The sequence below is a fragment of the Protopterus annectens genome, chromosome 3.part1, assembly GCF_019279795.1.
Source record: "Protopterus annectens isolate FY-2018-M chromosome 3.part1, PAN1.0, whole genome shotgun sequence".
In the NCBI taxonomy this organism is placed as follows: Eukaryota; Metazoa; Chordata; order Ceratodontiformes; family Protopteridae; genus Protopterus; species Protopterus annectens.
The window spans coordinates 65825991-65843856 of record NC_056732.1 but is presented as its reverse complement, the minus strand read 5'-3'; the positions used below and the strand labels follow the sequence as shown (position 1 = coordinate 65843856).

General features: G+C 38.1%; 1 protein-coding gene across 1 annotated transcript in view; it reads right to left on the bottom strand.

The window, feature by feature from the left end:
- Positions 1-17866, bottom strand: part of TBC1D31 (TBC1 domain family member 31) — a 1335355-nt gene that overhangs the window by 622465 nt on the left and 695024 nt on the right. The window contains exon 14 of the mRNA XM_044066576.1: positions 16229-16461. Coding sequence (XP_043922511.1) covers positions 16229-16461 — 233 coding nt within the window. The remainder of the gene's footprint in view (positions 1-16228; positions 16462-17866) is intronic.

Genomic DNA, 17866 nt, shown 5'->3' with positions numbered 1-17866 from the left:
AGTCTCCAAGCATTTTCTTTCTCTGCCAGTAAGAACATCCTTGAATAAAACCCTTTCCCCACACGGGAAGGAGGAACTGGTTCTACCACTCCTTGGAACAGCATGTGATGAATAACCAGTGGAAACAAAAGAGTTTGATCTGGAGGATAAGGAAAGACCCCTTGGAAAGGAGGAATTTCCTCCCACTGCCTTCTGTAACTTTGATGAATGACTTTCAGAACCCATTAAGCTGAAACAATCTGTTGCCACAGAGAAAAATAGAGATTCGGTTACCTTGAATAATCATTCACACTTGTTGGACTGTTCTTGGTTTTGAGAGGTTTGAGATTTATTTTTGGAACTCCATGCCATTTCTTCTTAAAGATCTGTTTACTTGTATTTTGTTGAGACTGTATATTCTATCTTTTTTTTTCCTTGCTAAGACTGTAAGAGGAGATACAACATTTCTTGGAAAATTTAAAGAAGGAGGGCTTAAAAATGTAGAGATTCCTTGGATCAGCTTACCCCTTTAATCACAAATTTCGATCATCTGTAGCAGACAGCCAAACACTACATATCTATCCAAGGGAGAATTTAAAATCTCATTATTGCCATCATTTGGGAGGTTATGAGAATGAAACCATGTGCATCTCCTCAAAATAGTACCAGTGGCCATATCCTTGGAAGAACTATCAAGTCATATATATATATATATATATATATATATATATATACTATAAACAATGATGAGTAGTAACCTGTAAAACAGAAGAAACTAAATTATTTAAAGCAAGTTTTTCTTCACAAGAAGAAACCACAGATAAAATATTCCTCATACCTTCAGAATTTTTCAGATAAAACTAACATGAGCCTGACAATTCCAAATTTTGAAAATCAAAGTTGCAGAAGTACACACTTTTTCCCCATCATTATTAGAAAGACTAAGATTGGAATTAAAATTAACTAAGTGCTTAGCAGCAGTGGGATCAACTAACGTTATAGCTGCTGAGTCAGGTTTGGGAAAAATGTATAAAAGTTTAGAAGACTAAAGAACTTTATACATCCTATCTGCCTTTTTTATGGCAGCTGGCTGACAATCAGGAAAACTGCAGGCAGTAACACATACCCTTTAAAGCAGACAGAACAGGAGGAATGGATGTAGATTCTGGAAAATCTTTCTGTAAGAACTCATAGTTATTTTCTGAGGAACTGAGAAATCTCAATGTTCTACCACTGAAAAGTTGGCACATTCTAGCAACAGTTTTACAGAAAGAAATACCTCCCTCCCGCTGGGAGAATCAGAAACTAAGCTTCCCTTTAAGGATGAATCATAAATGTGAGAAAAAAATGCTGGCACATTCTAGCAACAGTTTTACAGAAATAAATACCCCCTCCCGCTGGGAGAATCAGAAACTAAGATCCCCTTTAAAGTTGAATCAGAAATCTGAGAAAAAAAAGCTTTATCTATCCCTGCTTCTTCCTGTTCAGATTCAGAATCTTGAATCTCTTCAGGAGAAGAGGAATCCCTCTTTCATTTACCAGAAATGACTTTACAAGAAGCATCAATAGCCTGAATTAAAACCAGAACCAGACCCAGTTAACTATTCCTATCCAAAGAAAATTGAGAAGGAGTAGATACATGCTTGGTTTTCTATTTCATTTTGACAGGAAAACTGGGGATAACTGTGTTACTAATGCCAGTAGCAGCTTCCCATGGGATGGTCACAGCATTTTGACACAACACGGAAACCTCTGTTCCCTCTCCCAAGAAAGTCAAGAGTGGTTCTCCCTTGCTCACTAGGGGACTCCAACAGCTGCACAGTATGTGGCTATCCCCTGGTCCAGAGTGGCTGCATGTCCTACATCACAGAGATTCTGGGTAAAAGATGAGTGGTCTGAGATACTACAAATGGTCACAGCAGAGTCACCCACCCACAGCTGTGGCAAACTGATAGCCTGCTATTCTAGCAAAGGCTGTTTGCCTAGTGTTTTCTTTTTGTGGCTGGAAGAAGGACTAACTGTGGGACTGGTAGTCTGTTCCATGGTCAAGATGAAAATGGTGCTTCTTACCCAGGGAAGATAAACAACAATTCCAAGTAAACACTACCAGTCCACAAAAGTTATTTTTAACAAAAAATAAAAAAACAGTAAAAAGCTATTTAAAACACTATACCAGTTCCACAACAGTAAAACAAACACAAGTTCTCAATAGAAAAAATGTTTTCAGTGATTTTACACCACTTATAAACTGACAGAAAAAATGAGCACTCTGTTTAAAACTATAGTACAGCTGTTAAGACAGTCCTTTAAAACACAACACTCCTTAAAATAACCTTCCAGAAAATGAATGTAATAAAATATCAACAAAATTAACAAAATGGAAGTTTTTTTTCTCCCCAAAGGGAAAGTATTACAAACCAACTGTGAATCCTCAAAAGCCTCAAAGGAGCATACTCTTTGGTAGCAGTAAATCTTTTAGGGGCATCTTGCCTAAAGTTGTCTTTGAATCAGCTCAGTTTGAGCTGCCTGACAATTTGGGCACATGTAAGGTGCCCAGAAGCTTTGGAAGCTGGCTGGCTGTTATATCCTTGGCAGGACGTAACCCATATAGCTAATACTTCAGCAGTGATCAAAATGATAAACATAGCAGTGTGACAACTCTGCATATTGTTATCTTATTTAAAATAAATGCTAGGTTAGATGACTCAGAAGCTGGAATAGAAACTACTGGAAGATATATTAAAAAAACAGACATGCAGATGATGTTATTCTGATGACTAAAAGCAATGAATATTTGAATAGCTTGTTGATGAAGATGAAAACAGAAAGAGCAAAAGTTGGCTTGCTGCCCAGTAAACCAGAATTACCATGTTCGCTACTTCCATCAAGTCTTTGCAAACAAATGAGGAAGAAGTGAAGGCAATGACAGATTTTATTTTCCTGCCTTCAAACATTTCTGCAGATCATGACAGCAGCCACAAAAATAAAAGACACGCGCATACTGAAAAGAAAGCTATTGTGTATCTGTACATGTCAAACAGCAAAGAAGTGAAGAAGAGAGTACAGGCAGGATGGAGTGGGTGGAGAAGAGTATCAGGAGTGATTTGTGACAGACGAGTACCAGTAAGAGTGAAAGGGAAGGTCTACAAGAGGGTAGTGAGACCAGCTATGTTATATGGGTTGGAGACAGTGGCATTGACAAAAAGGCAGGAGTCATTGCGTGACATGGCAAAGTTAAAGATGTTAAGATTTGCACTGGGTGTGACGAGGATGGACAGGATTAGGAATAAGTGTATTAGAGGGTCAGCCCAGGTTGGAAGGTTTGGAGACAAAGCCAGACAGGGAAGATTACATTGGTTTGGACATGCGCTGAGGAGGGATGCTGAGTTTATTTGGAAAAAGATGCTAAGGATGAAGCAGCCAGGTAACAGGAAAAGAGGAAGGCCTAAGATGAGGTTTATGGATGTGGTGAGAGAGGACATGCAGGTCGCTGGTGTGACACAGCAAGATGCAGAGGACAGGAAGAAATGGAAACAGTTGATCCGCTGTGGCGACCCCTAACGGGAGCAGCCGAAAGAAGAAGAAGAAGACATGTTGAACAGCAAAGACATTACATTGTCAATAAAGGTCTGCATAGTCAAAGCTATGATTTTATCAGTGATAACTGTGAGAGCTGGACTATGAATAAACTATGAAGCAGCAAATTGATGCTTTTGAGCTATGCTACTACAGAAAACTTCTGAGAAGTCAAAGGATTGCAAGATAATATAGTCAACACTTTGGGAAATAACCTTGGACTGTTCACTGAAGAGAGTAACTCAAACTGGGACTTTTTTGCCAAATAATGCAAAGACAGGATTCACTAAAGAAAGTGATGCAAGATAAAATTAAAAGCAAAGAATAAGCAGAGACTATGAATGAACAAACATTATTATTAAAGTAAAGCATATGAATTTTCAAAAACTTAAAGCAGAGGCTATTGACAGACCTGGCATGGTAAAGTCCTTTGGGCCACAAAGTGTCAGATTCAGCTTCAGGTCCTAAACAACGACAACAATAAAAATATAGAATAACGCACTTAAACTTTATGTTTTCTCCTGCCTTTTAAAACTGAGTTCAGCTGCACTGGAGATGTGTGGAACTTGAGTTTTCAAAACACAACTGATGCTGTTATCTTTATCCTGCTTAAGAATTACTTTAAATTTTCCTGTGAAGAAATTGTATTGCTGATCTTTCAAAAGCTTTCACTGGAAGCATTTTACAGAGGTCTTATATTCCTAATGATGTTATATATACTTTAAATGCTTTACTGGCATTAAGTCGCATATTCATCAGTAAGCAACAACAAAGTGAAGAAGAATGTTTAATTACAACAAAAGTTATGAAAAGTGAAATCATTGACCTGTCCTCTAGCTGTATATATAGATATATATATATATATATATATATATATATATATATATATATATATATATATATATATATATATATATGATGTCACTCAGCTCTTAAAAAAGGAGAAATGGCAGTTATAGGGGAAAATAGATTACAAAGGTTGCTTTCTCTCTGAACAGGGAGACATCAGGAATTAGCCAGAATGTCTGAATAAATATGGTGAGGGTGGAGGGTTGCTAGTCTTACGGTTCCCCTCCCCAGTATTAACGGTGTGAGACAGGAAATAATGGATGGATGTCAGCAGAAGAAGGGAAGGGGGTACCGATATGCAACACAAAATAGGTGGTTTTTTTTGTAGAGGACTTCATCCACATCCTGAAAGCTGGCAATGAACTAAATTTCAGTGCCAATATGAACAGGGGGCATGATCAACAGAGGCAGGAATTATTCAGAAGCATGTTATTTACTTTTAAAGTGTAACTCAAACTTTAAGTTAGGGTTATGAATACAGGTTTGCACTAAACAGCAGCTGCATACAAGACAGTGCTACAGAGTGCAACTGATGGAAAAGTAAACAAGAGAAACAACAATATTATAAAATGTAGGTAAATCAACTGTGGTCTGTAAAAATGTTACTGATATTTAAGTAACAACCAAATCAACTGATCTTCAACACAGCCCCCTGCAGTGGGTTACAGTTGGGATCAACATTCTGAGAGGCTTTTCTTGGCAGCTCCTCAAAGATATTTAGATCTTATGCTTTGGCCATGAATATATCTCCTCGCTAACTCACACTGTCAAGTCATCCATCGCACCTGGATGGCACAGCACTCCAAACTTCACAGTTCCAATTCTACTCCTGAAAAACAGGAATGACTATATAAGGATAAAAACAAACAAACTTCTACTACCATCAGGGAAAAGGACACTTGAAATGGAGGGATTAACCATCCAATTAGGGGACATATAGGGAGAAGAATAAGTAGTGATTACAAAGGGACTCAAAGATAAAATGGAACAGTTACTACTCACATACCAGAAATATTGTACTTCAAGGGGCGTATCTGTAATGTGTAAGAGTTGTGCAGAATTTCAGTCAGTAAAAATGACGCCTTTGAAGGTAGGAAGGAGCCAGGTAGGATGAAAAAAAGATCATAAGGAGTGCCAAATGAAGTTCTACTCCAGTAGTGAAGGTATGCAGTAATGAACAAGCCCTCCTGACAAGTATCTGCAATGGACATACTTCCATGTAGTTGAGTAATCCATCCAAACTGTGCTTCTAAAAGGCAACTGGCTGAACCATGGCAGAAAACAATGCATCTGGCACTCCTAAGGAGCAGTGTCTTCTTTTTTAACACATTTTTGGAATTAGCACTTAAGACATAGGGAAACAAACATTTATATAAAAAATAAGCTATGTACAGAGTTAAAAACATTATACACCACATGAATGTTTATACAATTAGCCACAATCCAACATTATGTTTGCCTTCCATTAAACCTCACTCATCCTCCAAAACATTATTCTGCATGTATTGTTCCCACAGCTTCCATTTTTCTATGTAGTTTGCTTAAACCCTTTTCTAAAGATCACACTTCCATTTCTTTTATTTTTGTTACAATATTCACTACTTAAGGTGAAGTTGGTTTAGACTTTTATTTCAATTTTCTAGTAACTCCTCTTTTGGCAGCCATCAAAATTAACAAGGCCTTACTACATCTAGGAAATTCAGATCCTGTATCCCAGTTTAAAAAAATACTTTCCTTAGTTACACCCATTTACACAGTCAATATTTCTAACAAAATACTCTTGAGGAAAAATTTTAAAACTTGCTAACTCATTACACTCCCACAAGTTACCTCTTTCTTTATCATCAGACCTCCAACATCTGCCATCTACCTGTGGAAAAATTCTCTGGAGTCTGCTTGGAGCACACCAATACCTATGCAAACACTTCCAAGTGAGTGAGCAATATTCCATGCTGAAATTTGATTATTTCTCCCAAATTCTTTTAAGATCCATAGTAGCAGTTCTAGGTGGAATATAAATACATGCTATCATAATCCTCATCCCTTTCCAGCAGCCCCTTACTTCCATAAATATGTCATTATTTTTCTGTCTTCTGTCACTACTGGAGCTCCTCTAGCAATTAATATAAGTACTACTCTTTTCCTTTGTCCCTGATATTCTGCTGACTATCCATGCTGAAATCCTTTATCAAATTTACAAGCTCACTTCTTCCCAAATGGGTCTCTTGTAGCACTATTTGCACTCTGCATTTCTTTATCTAATTAAATATTCTTTCCTTTTTGTCTAAACCTGTGAGACTATTCACCTTCCAAGATAATATGGAAAGTGTCTCCATTATGGTAAGAAGTCATTATTCCAACCTATCATATATGGCAGCTTTTTGTAAAGTTTAGCAGGTTAATTCTTTATACATTTTTTCTCATCATCAATGTTGGAACTTGTGTCACGTTTTACAAGACTTTTTGTTTAATAAAAAACATCAAACAAAAAAAAAACACTTCCAGATCACCACCACAACCTGTTAACTTAATACAAACACACTTAACTATGCATATCTTTAAATAATGAAGTTTAAACCTTCTAATAGGAATATTTGTCCCAAACAGACAGCTGCTAACACAGGTTTTAATTAACCTGAAATTGAGATTATCCATGCTAAAATACATCTTACTGCCTATGCTTCAACTTACAATACTTGGGTCTCTGGTGTTTTTATCTTTATTCCCTACCCAGATGTGAAAGCAACTTGCATACTTTTAGTAAACATTAACTTTTAGCCCTGAAGAAACTGGTATTCTGATTTTTTTATTTCCCTATTATCACTTTGCCTCCATAGAAATTTAAGAGAAAAAATGTAGTCCTCTGCTGCAGCCTGAAAGACCAGCTTAAACATTTACTGTTAAACAAAAACTTTTCATTATACATGGTGTCCTCATACTTAGATTTAAAACTTGTTAGATTAAGCCAAGAGACTTAGTCCAGACATTCACCTACGCAAAATTAAGAGAAAACATATCAGCTCTACATATATTACCATCTGTGTACTTTTGCATCCCAACCCCCACCTCAACAACTCAAGATTATGGCCTATTAACTGAAACATGCTTTTGTCTAACCTGTCTTCTCTTTTTGCATTGCAATGCCTACACTTCTTAATACTAAAAAGAATAAAAAAGTGAAGAAAAAAGTAATCTGTTTACATTAGTAATGGTATCATAGACGAGCAACTAAAAATACTTTACTATGAAATATGCAATTTATATTACAAAATGCAGAAATATTGTTAAGAATAGAAATTGTTTTACTTGCAGTTACCCTTTTCCTTCCTCTTTCCATCCCCTCAGTGTCCTCCCAAACATTAATAACATGAAGTGAGGCAAATGCCTTTCAGTTCCTCACAAGTTAAACAAAATCAACAAAAGTCTACTCTCTCCACTTTTTCTTATACATCTGTATTTCGCAAATGCGATTCATGCTTTGTAGTCTCACATTTATCCACGAGTTTCCATGTTGCTGGTCTACTTGTTCATCTACATCTCCCAACTCCAGATTCCGGTTCGATTTCAAGGTGATCCTGATTTTTCTACTCAACTCCTCTGTGCTTTTCTCTGTCTTTAAAGCATTTTCCTTTGGAACAGTGGAAAAGGTGTCACTGACAAAATCTCTCGATGAGCCTTATCATCAAAAGAATGAGAAGCAGAGGCCCTTTCGGCTTACTGGCTCACTTTCTGTTGGACAAACTTTTGTATTTCCTCCTTAGCCTGTTCTGCATCCTAAAATGACTTTGATCTTCCAGGGAAAAAAATATTCTGAAAACAGCTGGATAGAGCAGCTTGAATCTCATACCTGCCTCTCAATATTCCCTGATTACCAGAATACATGTATTTCTCTACTGCCTTCAGTGAAGTCATTTTCCACAAAACTCTACTGTCTCCAACTTTTAGTATTTTGTCCTTTTGCCACAAATTTTTCAGGATCAATCAACTCTTTCTGATGATAAGTTTGCATCTTTACTAATACAGGTCTTGGCTGCTTTATCAAGACCAGATTTACAGAATATACGTGGTGTGCCCTTTCAGCAGTTCCTGCTGTGGAGGACCAGTCCAGTTGTTTATTTGTTCCTTCACGAAATTAATACAATCTGCTCCTTCTAGTCTCTGGCACAGCAAAAATCTCAGATTTTCCCTACATACTCTATCATCTAATTCTACTGTTTTTTGAAACATCTCTCCCTGAGTACTTTCATACCCAGTGAGACTTTTTTTCATTTCGACCTGCGATTTTTGCAGTTTTCTCTTGCCTTTTGTTATTCGTGTTGATATACTCCTTCACTGTTTCATTTATTTTAATCAGTTCTGAGCACATTTGACTTATTTTTTCCTCTAGATTACCGGAAGCCATATCTTGCACCAAAGTTGGAGCCTGAACTGCATTTTTCTGAATTGCATGATTCTTCCCAGTCATGGTTTTCCCTTCACTTTTTATAGATTTTCTTTCAGGCTCTCTTAAATTCTTCTTCGCTGGCATCCAGACAGTGTACTTACTGGACAGTAACTGAATTCACTAAAAGTGACAGTTCCTGCCCCTTGTGTTTCAGTTTTTTTTCCACACTGGGACAGTTGAGGTTAAGCTGTTGATCACTGTGCAGCCAGCTTGAACAGCTATCTTTACTTCTGCATCTTTACCACATACAACAGTAACTGAAAAAACTTTACTTTATAACATGCAATTTGTATCATGAAATGCTCCATACAAATACTGTTAAATTTGTTTTACTTAGTTACTTCTCTTTTTTTTCTCCTGCTTCCTTTCAGTGGTTCTTCCAAACATTTATGACATGAAGTGGGGCATGTGTGTTTCAGTCCTCCACAACTTTTACAAAGTTAACAAAAGTCCAATCTCTCCACTTTTTCTTCTGAAGTCATATTTCCCAAATGTGTTTAATGCTTTATCGTTATTCACTAATTTCTATGTTGCTGGTCTTCTTCCTGTTTATTTCTATCTTCCAACTCAAACTCCAGTTCAAGTCAAAGGTATTCATTCTTCTAGTCAGCTCCTGTGTATTTTTTTTCTATCACATTTCCCTTTAGAATACTGGAAAAGGTTTCACTGGCAAAATCTCTATATAAACTTTATTTTCAGAAAAATGTGAAGCAGGGTCCCTTTTTGATGGATCAATTTTGTAGGACAAACTTTCGTATTTCCTCCTTTGCTTGTTATGCATGAGAAAAGACTTTGATTGTACAGGAAAAAAATATTCTGAAGACAGCTGGGTAAAGCAGCTTGAATCTCACACCTGCTTCTTGACACTCCCCAATAGCTGGGACAAATTTGCTTCTATTTTGCCTGGAATACAGTCAATAATTATTTTCCACAAACACTCTATAGTCTTCATTGTTTAATACTTTGCCCTTTTGCCTCAGTTTTGTCAGGCTCAATCCTTTCAGTTGGTATGATTGTATCTTATAGCTTCACAGGTGTGTGCTAGGCTAATGGCCCTGGAGCCTTTACAAGCCTAGCCCATAGGATTACCCTGGCATCATGCCACCCAAACTTAGTTCCCAGTGCCTCTGTTAAGTACAGCCACTGGAGTGATCCCCAGGGTGAATTTTATATTTCACCAAAAATGAATCAGCTGCAGTTAAGTTGCACCAGACATGCAAGCACAAAAAGCATAAAACAAACCAAAAAATAACCTGGTGAAAAACGCTCACTTTATTTACCAAAATAAAGCTTTCGGGTATAACCCTTCTTCAGTATTTTAAAACTCAATTAAAACACCTTCCTTTTATACATAATATCAAAAAACACACGACACAGCCAACTGAATAAATAATTAAATGTTCATTTAATTCTGAAACATATTACATTATCATCACTTACTTTCACATACATAGAACCACATTAAAATATACTAAGACAAAAATAAAGCCTTGCTTAAAAAGGCATCGGGCATTATACTCGATGACTGGCCCAGTGAGGGAAGAGTAGAGGGAGACAATGACCTTTTTCTTCCTGGATGCAAAACCCTTAGTAATGAGATGTGCCACATAGGACTTTCTGACCACAATGGCAATGTGGTGGTCAAAAGAGAGGCTGCTGTCAGCCTGTGTTCCCAGATCTCTTATAACGCCTTCTGTGTTCAGTGGACTACCATCAATATGGTAATTCATAAGAACCGGGTTTTTCCCAAAGGGGATAACGACACATTTTCTGGCACTGAGCTTAAGGCCATCGTTCTGACACCAGTTGCTAGTCTCAGTGAGGCCTTTTTGAAGGATGTCAGCATCACTTGGAGAGTCAATAATAGCTCCCAACTTGCAATCGTCTGCAAACTTTGTCAGCCAAAGTCCCTTTGTGTTGGCCTGGACTTCAGAGAAGTAGATACCAAACAGGAGAGGACCCAGGACCGAACCCTGTGGGACTCCACTCGTGACTGGTCAGCAGTTTGACTTGGAGTCAGCTACTTTCACACTGTGGGTTCTATCTGTGAGCCAGTTTGCAACCTACCTAGTGATGTAGGGGTTGATGCCTAGCTTACTGAGTTTTTCTATGAATCCTGCGTGGGGAATGGTATCAAAGGCCTTGGCCAGATCAATATAGGCTGTATAAACCACCTTGCCTTCATCCACAGCTCTGGTGAATGACTCAAAGATGTCAACCAAGTTGAGCAGGCATGATCTACCCTTCACAAAACCAAATTGTGTGGGATCCAGAGTTTGGAGATTGCCTATATCCTTGTTTATTAGGTCTATGATGATGCGTTCCACAGCTTTGCATATCAGACTCATCAGGCTAATGGGGGCGATAGTTCCCAGGGTCTGTAGTTGCTCTTCCTTTGAGGAGAGGGATGACTGTAGCAGTGCGTCATTTGGTAGAGACAAAGCCTGAGGTGAGGCTGTGACTGAACAGGGCACACAGGTGAGGTGCCAGTTCACTCTGTAGTTCATGTAGGACACAGCCAGGGATATTGTCATGTCCCATAGAAGCTGTATTCTTGGCCTTGGAAAGTGCTGTTTTAACCTGTTCAGCAGCAATACTGGGTGCCTAGCAATCTACTGGTATTGTGATTGGTCCTTTGGGGGAGGAGAGAGGAGTAAGGTTGGCACTGAATCTGTTGGCCAGTACACTGGCAATATCTGTTGGCTCGGTATAGGAGGGACCATTGTGTAGTACCTCAGAGCAAATCTGGGTATTGCCATGGAGATTCTTTACATAACTATAGAAGGCTTTGTGGTTGTCTTTACTATCTGCTGCAATTCTGTTTTCATAGCTAGCTTTAGAGGATTTGAAGAGGGACCTCAACTTTTTGATGAGGCTGATAAGGGAGTTTTTCCAGTCTTGGGACTTCACTTATTTCCACATCAGTTTCCTCCTCCTCTTACAGAGTTTGTTTATGGCAGGGGACCACCAGATTGGTTTCTTTTTTTGGAGGAGAGCATTTTGGTTTTACTGGATAGGGTGAGATCCATGCATTTGTGTATGTGTTTGTACAGTGCATTGGTGTATGATTCTGCGGTCATGCAACTATTCTGCATTTGCATGGGTGCTGTGAAATTAGCCACCTCTGTTTTTAGGAGCCCAAAGTTAGCTGTGGAGAAGTTTTTCATGGTGGTTACCTTTACTGGAGGGAGGGATGTGGATTTCCAAGGTGATTAGTCTCTGGTTGGATCTAACCAGGGAGGAGTTGACTATTGGTGTAGAGCAACCGTCACCCATGTTAGTACTGACCAGGTCAAGGATATTGCTATCTCTAGTGGGGGTAAGAATGAGCTGGTCCAGGGCATTGGAATTAATGAATTCCTGGAAACATTGGGCAAGTGTACTGGTACATGAGTAGTTTTCCCAGTTAATGGAGTGGTAGTTAAAGTCACCCAGTTTGAAAGTGTTAGGTTGGACCCTAATATTCTCCAGGGTGCTTAGGAATATGGAGTGTGAGTCTTGGGACATGGTTGGGGACCTATAGCAGGCTACAACCTGAATCACTGTCGTACCCAGTGTTAGCTGCACCTGAAGTATCTCTGATGTGTTATGTTCGGCTACCATTCTGGAGGGGTGCTCATCCTTTATGAATATGGAAACACCACCGCCTTTGGAGCTTCGGTCCAAGTTCTGGGGCTGAAAGGTGTGGAGTGAGTTATAGCCTGGTAGTGCAGGGGTGCTTTCTGCTGCCTTGAACCAGGTCTCTGTTACAGCACAAATGTTGATGTTCTACATTTTAAGGGGTGCTTCAAGCGAGTGCATTTTGAGATTTAGACTTCTAGCATTGAGCAGCATGTCCCTCAGATTGCATTTGTTTGTAGCTGTTACGGTGGTAATTTGGTCTTTGGAACACTGCCTAAAAAGGCACTATAGGGGTGGCAAGAGCCTTGGCCAGTATCCGGAAGCCCAAGGGTGACAGATGCAGGTCATCTCTGGCAAATCATCAAGGTCTGTCAATCTTTACTAATAGAGGTCTTTGCTGTTTTATCCTGAGCAGATATGGGGCATACACATGATACGCCCATTCAATTGACAAAATCTTTCTGTGGAATACCAAGTCCATTTGTTTATTGGTGCTTTCATAAAATTAATTCAGTTTGTTCCTTCCAGTTTCTTTGGTACAGCAGAAAATTGCAAGTTTTCCCTGCTTGCTCTCTTCACTAACTACATTTTTGAAAGAGTTCTTGAGCAGTCTCACACTCGGCCAAGCCTTCTCTTCATTGAGACCTCTGATTTTTGCAGTTTTATCACTTCATCTGAATAGCTGTTGAAAATAAACACAACACTGAAGGAAGAAGCTTTAATCATCCCTGAGCACATTTGTTTCATCTTTTCCTCTAGGTTACTAGAAGCCATGTCTTACACCAAGGATGGAGCTTCAACTGCTTTTTGCTGAATAGCTGCAGGATTCTTCCCAGTCAGTGTTTTCTCTTCAGATTTTCTGTCTCTGTTTCTTCTTTGCTGGCATTCAAGCAGTCTACTTATTAGCCAGTAACTGAATTTACTAAAACTTGTAGTGCTTCTGGCTCTTATCTCTAAGATTCTTTTTTCACACTGAGAGAGCATAAATTAAGCTACTGATCAATGTGCAGAAATCTTGGAAGTCCCTCTCTATGTAGCCTAGAGATATCATTCCACCTTACCATTCTTTTATCCACTTCCCCCTACTCACCGACCAATGCATTTCAGGCCAAAATATTCTAAAAAGAAGTAGCTTTTAATCTTTCCAGCAATACTCAACCAGTAAGATACTGCTTCTTCTTCTCTTCAAGAACTTCCTAACAAAGGTAGCATCTCTTTCTAACTAGCCCTGAGAAGGCCTACTCGACATAAGTGCAATAACCATAACTGAGAAACTCTGTTATAATACTATATAATGTAGGTCTGGTATGTCTCCCTTAATCCCTAGGCAGAGTTATTTCTTCCATGTAATCTTACCATCCCACATAAAATCCAACATGAAATTCTTAACCACAAAAAAAAAAAGTTGACAGTTAAAAGGCAGACGGACAGAGAACACCACTGGCAAAACAAACTTCTGAACTGCCTTGTACTTGTTGGTCCAACTTTGGCATTACAACCTTCCATTTCTTGAAATTACATTTTGGTTTCTTCAACATATCACAAGCCATCCTAACAAAATCCTTCACTGTAATTCCTAGTCAGATATTTAAATATTTTAATCTAATACTCTTCCACAGGTAAATATAATGCTACTTTGTCAATGTCCTAGTTTTCCATCTGATTATTTTTTAAAACCAAAATGTAATTCAAAAGTAGTTAATGTGAACAATAAACTACTTTTTTATAATGTTTAAGGCATACTAGGACATCATTAGCAAACAACGCTGTTTATTAAATATACTTCATATCTTTCATACTTGTAATCTCAAGTTCCTGATCAGTAAAGCTAGGGGTTCCAGGCAGCAGTAAAACAACAGTGAGAATGAGCATCCCATCTACTATTCTTCTTTAACTTAAAAGGCGGAGACAACTGTGCCACCACACAGGCCACTGATCTGAGACATAATGAGAATAATCATATCAATTCATCAGAGAAGCCACACTTCCACAAAAAAATTCACAACATATCCTCACTACCCTAACAAATGCTTTTTTTTTTGCATCCAAGCCTTTTTTCTCCCAAGTTCTCTTTCAGTGAACTCAGCATCCTGCATTAACACTGGTTTTATTGCATTATCAAAAGGTTTCCTCCCACTCCCCGATCAAACCAGCAATGAACAACGCTAAGTCTTGTATCTAGTTAGCTATCCTTCCTGCTAAAATGAACACAAATAATTTATAATTGTGCTTCAATACTGTCATGGGTCTATAAAAGAATGGCAAATTGAGTGATTTCCCCTCATTCAGAATAACTAAGGTAAAAGCATCCTTCTAAGACCATGGTATACTCTTTCCAAACAAAGCCTTATTCATTAGGCTGACCAGTAATGGAAGGACCACTTCTAAACATATGTTTCACAGATCTACTAGGAGCCCATCTCCTCCTGGACTCTTAGCCAAAGCCTATTTTAAAATAAGTTCTAGTGCCATCTTAGTATGTTTTGGACTCATTAGCTGCTCTTGAGTAATTTTAGGATGGGATATCAAATCTACGCATTTATCCATTTCTACCGCAAACCATTCTTTTACTATAAAACTGATAACACTCGCACAATCCCTCCAAGACTTCCTCTGGATCATTAGTATTACTAAAACTATAACAGTGTCAGTGACACAACAGGAAGCACACTTGCTTTACAGAAGGTTACTATTTCTATTTCCACACAAGGTAGATGGATTGTTGCCACTGCAAAGCAGCATATGGGTGCTGTTATACTGAGTGTGTTGTCCTTCAGATGAAATGTTAAACTGAGGTCTAATCTGCTTGAGCTGGTGGAGCAACTCAGATGGATATAAAAGATCCCACTGCACCTATCGAAAAGAGTAGGGAAAATTCCCTCGATGCCCAGGCCAAATTTTCCTATGTAGTATAAATACCACCTTGGCTATTCCCCGAAAAGTCCTCTAGCATAACGGAACTAGCCTAGTCAACAAAGGATGTATGAAAATAAATAATCTAATCTAATATGCAATATATATATATATATATATATATATATATATATATATATATACATACATACATTTTATATATATATATATATATATATATATATATATACACACACACACACACACACACACACACACACACACAGATATAAACATCTATATATAATCTCTCTATATTTGTTTACATATAGAGAGAATATATATAGATATTTATACACACACACACACTATATATATATATATATATATATATTTATATATACATACACACACACACACACACACACACACACACACACACACACACACACACACATATATACACATGCATACACACTGTAAGAAAAACCCAGCCAAGCTACAGTATAGCTGGGATATTTTGCAGGCATCTTAATATTTATGTGGCATCAGCTGGGTTTAAAGAGCCTGTCTTTCTGAAGTATAGCCAAACTATGCAATTATACCATGCTAATGAGATCAATAAAAAGGCTGAAACACAGTGAAAAAGTCTAGCTTGGCTAGGTTTTTCTTGCAGTTTTTTATGAACAGTTGGTCTGTGTGACCTTTTTAGCCTTTAGTTTACATACACATTCACAAACATATACACATACAATGCAATGCACTGATAATCAGTCTATTACCTAGTCTAGCCCTCAAAATATTTATGCTAAAATTGAATAATTCAGGGTTAATCTACAGATTTTCTTAAGATGCAAGAAAAAAAGACAAATGCATAGGGTCTATAGTAATAAAGTTAATATTTACTTCTCCCTTAAGTACTCCATTTCCTCTTGATTGATCTTTTCTCGTTCCTGAGCCTGGTAATCCACAATAAACTTGGGATATTTATTGAAGACAGGATACTGTCCTTTTGTCAGTGGCATAAATTCAACAAGCATTCGCTGAGGATGAATATCTTCTGGTGTTGTGTCCATGAGACGATAAGCTTCTTTAATCATGCTGTTCATATCCAAGTTGTTTCGATGATGAAAAAAATACTATAAGGATGAAAGAAATGAACACAGCTATTAAACAATTATTTCTCACTGCTGAGAGTTTTAATGCAGTAGTGGCAATATGACACTTGCCCACTGACACAATGGCAGTATTTGCTGATTGGCCAAGGTCTGACTGCCAGCATACAGTACACCAAGTTACCCAAAACAGGACAGAGCACAACAAGTACCCTGGTCTCAAGAGATGAATGTGGGAGTAAAGTATTGCAAACACTGTTCTCTGGTAGAGACCACATACAGCAAGCCTGCCTTTTGACAAGGACCATGCAAACAAATCAGCATCCAGACTACTAAAACATTAACAGCTGAATCGAAACAATGAAAACTGTTTTTTTTTTTATTCCAAGATGCTTTTACAGCGAAATCACATAGAAATCACAAAATTTTAATGCTTTTGCTGCAGAGTGGCAACCCCCCTGCACTTCCCATGTGGAAGGTTGACCCCCAAAGCCTCTTACCTAAATATGCTAATTCCACTGCCATACAGAGAAAGAAAAGAGAAAGGGCAAATACCTCTTATACAGAAAGCTTGCCCTACAGCGTTTAACATGGTATACTGCATAGCATACAACAACAGCAAACATTCAGAACATAAAAAAACACACCAAACAAAACCAAACTTCAATTTAAAAAAAAAAAAAAAAAACACTTAAAATCCGCTACTTTCCCAGAACTACAGCAAATGTCAGAACAGTAGTCATTTAAATACTGTTGATTCAAAGACATGTTCCCCCTTCACATATATCCGGAGCTTTAAAACCAGGCACTGCAAGTTAGACATGAGAATGCATACTACCACTACATGTGTAACATGTTATATGCAAATTAGGGTTAAATGAGAAGTCACAGTAGAAGGAAGGAAAACAATGTAAAAATGTGAACGTGTGGTATTTACCTATCTACACAGATAGATACATACACAATTCTGAGAGAGGTCTGGCCATTGACAGGAGTTCATCCTGCCATGTCTGGCTCTCACAACTGCAAAAGAGAGTAAATCCTCAGCTGCTCAATACAGCCAGTCATCCAGCTAGCCACCTAGAATCTAGGCTAGGCCACTTCTTAACATTAGGAAGATGGAATCTGAAACTTCACCTCATTAAAGGGTCCATCATCCAGGCAGAAATTAAATTATGCATCAGAGTAGATATGAAGAACTAATGCAAACTCAGTAAATAGTTAGGATTAAACTGCAAATTCAGTTGTTGGTCTCTTTTTCGAGTTGTGCCTTGTCACTGTGCAGTAAGGGAATTCTGATCAACAGATGCATGACTACAAGGCCTAGAATTTATAAACTCAAATGCCCTGGATCAAATGGTCAACACCCGCACCAGAGGTGACAACATACTGGACCTGGTCATCACCAACATGGGCGACCGGTGTTCCA